Consider the following 5824-nt stretch of genomic DNA (forward strand, 5'->3'; position numbering starts at 1 on the left):
CGAAGTCCAGGTCTGAGGCGTTCAAGTCAGGTGATCCTGATTTATACAAGAAAGCCAGATATGATGTACAGAGATCCATCAAAGATGTCAAAAGACAGTACTGGACCAAGCTAGAATCCTAGGCTACCCACACGGACTCCCAACCACTATGGCAAGGACTGCAAGACATAACAAGCTACAAGATGAAGACAAGTAAAATTGCCGGCTCCAACGCACCCCTTGCCAATGAGCTCAACGCATTCGAAGCCCGTTTTAAGCAAGAGGTCAGTGAGAGTATGCCCTCCATCCCGGAAACTTCGGAAGAACCTGTATCCGAGGTCACCATTGCCGACGCCAGAACAGCCTTCTCAAAAGTCAACCCAAGGAAAGCAACTGGCCCAAATGGGGTACCCGGATGGGCACGCAGGTCCTTCGCGGAACAGCTGGCAGGGGTATTCGCAGATATCTTCAACCTCTCTTTACACCAATCTGAGGTCCCTACCTGCTTCAAGAAGATGACCATCACCCCGGTACCAAAGAAAAGCCAGGCAGTGTGCCTTAATGACTATCCTCCAGTGGCTCTGACATCTATCAGTATGAAGGGTTTCAAAAGGTTAGTCATGGCACAAATCAATTTCTGCCTCCCAGACTGCCTGGATCCACTACAGTTCGCCTATCGACACAACAGGTCCACAGCAGACGCCATCTCCCTGGCCCTACACTCAATCCTGGAACACCTAGATAACAAAGAAACCTATGTCAGACTCCTATTCATAGACTACAGCTCAGCCTTTAACACCATTATTCCTACGAGACTTATCAACAACCTCCGTGGCCTGGGGCTCGGCTCCTCCCTTTGCAACTGGATCCTAAACTTCCTAACACGCAGACCGCAGTCAGTAAGGATAGGCAACAACTCCTCCTCCATGATCATCCTCAACACCGGTGCTCCGCAAGACTGTGTCCTCAGCCCCCTACTGTACTCCTTATACACCTATGACTGTGTGGCCAAATTCCCCTCCAACACAGTTTCACTTGCTGATGACACCACTGTGGTGGGTCGGATCTCAAACAATGATGAGATAGAGTACAAGAAGGAGATAGAGAATCTAGTGATCTGGTGCATTAAGAATAATCTCTCCCTCAATGTCAACAAAATGAAGGAGATAGTCATCGACTTCAGGAAGTGTAGTGGAAAGCATGCCCCTGTCGACATCAATGGGGACGAAGTAGAAATGGTCAAGAGCTTCAAGTTTTTAGGTGTCCAGATCAGCAACAACCTGTCCTGGTCCCTCCATGCAGATGCTATAGTTAAGAAAGCCCACCAATGTCTCTACTATCTCAAGAGACTAAGGAAATTGGCATGTCCGCTACAACTCTCGCCAACTTCTACAGATGCACCATAGAAAGCATTCTTCTGGTTGTATCACAGCTCAGTATGGCTCCTGCTCTGCCCAAGACCACAATAAACTGCACAGGGTAGTGAACGAAGTCCAGTCCATCACACAAACCAGCCTCCCATCCATTGACTCTGTCTACACTTCCCGCTGCCTTGGAAAAGCAGCCAGCATAATCAAGGACCCCACGCACCCCAGACATACCCCCTTCCACTTTCTTCCATCAGGAAATAGATACAAAAGCCTGAGGTCACGTACCAACCGACTCAAGAACAGCTTCTTCCCGGTTGCCATCAGACTTTATAATGGACCTACCTTGCATTAAGTTGATCTTTCTCTACACCCTAGCTATGACTGTAACACTACATTCTGCACTCTCTCTTTTTCTTCTCTATGAACGGTATGCTTTCATAGAAATCATAGAAACCCTACAGTGCAGAAAGAGGCCATTCGGCCCATCGAGTCTGCACCAACCACAATCCCACCTCGGCCCTACCCCCATATCGCTACATATTTACCCACTAATCCCTCTAACCTACGCATCTCAGGACACTAAGGGCAATTTTAGCATGGCCAATCAACCTAACCCGCACATCTTTGGACTGTGGGAGGAAACCGGAGCACCTGGAGGAAACCCACGCAGACACGAGGAGAATGTGCAAACTCCACACAGACAGTGACCCGAGCCAGGAATCGAACCCGGGTCCCTGGAGCTGTGACGCAGCAGTGCTAACCACTGTGCTACCGTGCCGCCCGTTCTGTATTTTGTCTGTATAGCGCGCAAGAAACAATACTTTTCACTGTATGCCAATACATGTGACAATAATAAATCAATTCAAATCAAACACGCTTGTTGGGAGGGCATTAAATTCCAGCCACATTTTCACAGAAGACGGGCAGAGAGGAATGGGAGCTGCTGCATATTCTCAGCATTATGTGTTTTAAATTCAGATTCCCAGCGTTATGTTTAATTTCAAATTTCCAGCATTTTGATAAAAAGCCATTATTTGTAAAAAAAAAATCATTCTGGAGGGCTGATGTGTGGTGAGGGGGGAGTGGAGGGAGGGGGGAGTGGAGGGGGGAGGGGGGAGTGGAGGGGGGAGGGGGGAGTGGAGGGGGGAGGGGGGAGTGGAGGGGGGAGGGGGAAGTGGAGGGGAGGGGTGGAGGGGGGAGGGGGAAGTGGAGGGGGGAGGGGGAAGTGGAGGGGGGAGGGGGAAGTGGAGGGGGGAGGGGGAAGTGGAGGGGGTAGGGGGAAGTGGAGGGGGGAGTGGAGGGGGGACGGGGGGGATGGAGGGGGGAGTGGAGGTGCAGGGGAGGAGGGGGTGTGGAGGAGGAGGGGGAGTGGAGGGGGAGGGGGAGTGGAGGGGGAGGGGGAGTGGAGGGGGAGGGGGAGTGGAGGGGGAGGGTGGAGGGGAGGGGGAAGTGGAGGGGGGGACGGGGGGGAGTGGAGGTGCAGGGGAGGAGGGGGTGTGGAGGGGGAGTGGAGGGGGAGTGGAGGGGGAGGTGGGAGTGGAGGGGGAGTGGAGGGGGAGGGTGGAGGGGAGGGGGAAGTGGAGGGGGGGAAGTGGAGGGGGGAGGGGAGGGGGGAGTGGACGGAAGGGGGAAACGGAGGGGAGGGGGTAATGGAGGGGAGGGGAGAGAGTAGGGGAGAGGGGGGAGGGGGAGCTGCAGTGAGCAGCTGCAATAGGGACCGGGCACCAGCACGTGGCGCTGCTCCAGTCACGTGGCCGGATTGGCGCAGTCAGGCGGGAGCGGGGCGACTATTTCCGGGGTCTTGCTGAAGCGGACGGCGAGGCGGAGGGAGAGAAGATGTCCGGCCGGGAAGGTGAGGAGAGGCGGCGCGGGAGCGGGAATAGCGAGACAGACACTCACAAACAGCCCCTTCACTCTCCCGGGGTGTCTGCCCCAGGACAGGGACTCTCACATGGAGCCCTGTCTCCCCCTCTGGCTCCCTCCCCAGATCTCTGCCTTCAGACGTTGCCTCTCCTACACCTGCCTCACCTCCCAGTGTTGTGTTGGCAGGTATTTTATTTAGAGAGGGGGAGGCTCTGAGCAAAGACATATTGAGGGTGAGCTGGGCACTGTTGAGATATTTGATATTCTGCTTTTCAGAGTGTTGAGGAGCAGTCCTGGTTCTGGCTTCAGTTGCTGGCCTGAGGAACTGAGTCATGCAGGTCAGGAGATTGTAAGATGTAAGACCATCAGAATCGGGCCCTTTGCGCCTGCTCTGCCATTTAATAAGATTGTGGCTGATTTAACACTCAGCCCATTTTCTTGCCTTTTCTCTGTAACCCCCTTTTTTTCCCCACTAGTGATTTAAAAACCAGCCTCAAATGGTCAAGGACTTGGACTTCAGGTGGGGAGGTGGATTTGAGACCAGGGGGAGATCAGTCATAATCTGATTGAATGGTGGGACAGACTCGAAGGGCTGAATTTGCCTACTTCTGCCCCCTTGTTCCTATGTTCACAGTTTCCTTGGGTAAAGAATTCGCATGGTTCACCACCCTTTGAGAGAAGAAATTATTTCTCAAATCCATTTTAAATGAGCATACCCTTAATCTGTGACTATCCCCTCTAGTCTTACACTCCCATGAGTGGAAGCATCCAGCATTCACCCTGTATAACCTCTTAATCTTATGTTTCAATCATATCACCACTCATTCTTCTAAGCTGCAAGTGGTAAAGGCACAACCTGTTTAATCTTGCCTCATGACAGTCCCTTTGTACCTGGGATCATGGTTGTAAACCACCTGTACTGCTTCCAATGATATATCTTTCATTAAATGAGGGGGCTAACACTGTACACAATATTCTCAATGTGGCCTCACTAGTACCTTTTGTAGTTGCAGCAACATCTCTTTTGGGGCAGCATGGTGGCTCAGTGATTAGCACTGCTGCCTCACAGCACCAGGGACTTGGGTCCAATTCCAGCCTTGGGTGACTGTGTGGGGTTTGCACGTTCTCCCCATGTCTGTGTGGATTTCTTGATGCTCTGGTTTCCTCCCACAGTCCAAAGATGTTCAGGTTAGTTGGATTGGCCATGGTAAATTGTCCCTTTGTCCCAAGATGTTTGAGTATGGGGATTAGTGGGTTAAATGTATGGGGTTAGAGGATAGGGTGGGAGGTGGGGCTGGGTCAGATGCTCTGTTGGAGAGTTGATGCAGACTTGATGGGCTGAATTGCCTCCTGCACTGCAGGGATTCTATTCTTTGATTCTTTACTTGTATACTCCAGCCTCCTTGAAATAAAGCTGGCATTCCATTTGCCTTCCCTATTACCTTCTGCATCTGTATGCTTTCTGGGTTTCATGAACAAGGACTTTTTGTGCAGTTTCTCTCCATGTATATAATAATCTGCCTTCTCATTCTTTCTTCCAAAATGAACAATCATTTTCCCACATTGCATTTCATTTGCCAATTTTCTGCCCACTCGCTTGACCTGTCAACATCATTCTGTTATATCCTCCTGACAACCTGCCTTCACTCCCATCTTTGCATCATCTGCAAATTTGGCCACAGTACACTCGGTTCCTTCAGATCAATAATATGTATTGTGAAAAGCTGCGGTCCCAGAATTGATCCCTGTGGCACTCTACTGGTTACTGCTCTCCAACCTGAGAGAGGCCCCCTTATCGCTGCTCGCGGCTTCCTGTTAGTCAATCCTCTAACCGTGCCAGAATAGTACCTCCAACACCACGAGCTCCTATTTTACATTGAAGCCTTTTGTGTGGCACATTATCAAATGCCTTTTAAAAATCCAGATGTACAACATCAGCTGGTTCCCCCTCTGGCTGTTAGCGCCTCAAAAAAACTCTAGTCAATTTCTCAGACATGATTTCCCCATCGTGAAACTAAAGTGACTCTGCTTGGTCAGATTATGACTTTCCAAATGTACTTCTATTCTCTGCTTAATTCATTCTGATATTAAGAAATTCTTCCTTGTCGCTGTCTTAAGTGGGGGGGGGGGGGTGTCCCTTATTTTTAGACTGTGCACCCCGTTCTGATTCTGCTGGGGGGTGGGAGGAGGGGGGAGGGCATTGTGTCAGTATCTACCCTGTCAAGCCCTGTCCAAATCTTATGTTTCAAAAGATCAGCCCTCATATCGACAAAAAAAAAACCACATTATGATTTGATGTTTTTAAGTTTCCTTTGTACGTTGATTTTTGTTCAGGCTGTTCCCCCTTCCTTTTTGGGGAGCTGCCCCTTTTACTTTGTCCTGATTTAATTTGAGTTTGTTTATTTGGTTTGACCTTAAAAGAGGCCAAAGAGTATAGGCCCAACAAGCACAAGCTTTCCTCATGGGACAACCCTGTCTTCCCAGGAATCATGTAGTGAACTTTCTCTGAACTGCTTCCAATGCAAGTGTGTATATCTCAAGTAAAGAGGCCAAAACTATACATAGTGCTTCAGATGCACTCGCCAATGCCCTGTGCAACTGTAACAGCACAT

The 5824-nt window shown here is 50.2% G+C and overlaps 1 protein-coding gene across 1 annotated transcript in view; it reads left to right on the forward strand.

The window, feature by feature from the left end:
- Nucleotides 1–3084: 3084 nt before the first annotated feature.
- tma7 (translation machinery associated 7 homolog) overlaps nucleotides 3085–5824 on the forward strand; it is an 11037-nt gene continuing 8297 nt past the window's right edge. The window contains exon 1 of the mRNA XM_078209853.1: nucleotides 3085–3201. Coding sequence (XP_078065979.1) covers nucleotides 3186–3201 — 16 coding nt within the window. The 5' untranslated portion in view covers nucleotides 3085–3185. The remainder of the gene's footprint in view (nucleotides 3202–5824) is intronic.

Source organism: Mustelus asterias, chromosome 3, assembly GCF_964213995.1.
Source record: "Mustelus asterias chromosome 3, sMusAst1.hap1.1, whole genome shotgun sequence".
In the NCBI taxonomy this organism is placed as follows: Eukaryota; Metazoa; Chordata; class Chondrichthyes; order Carcharhiniformes; family Triakidae; genus Mustelus; species Mustelus asterias.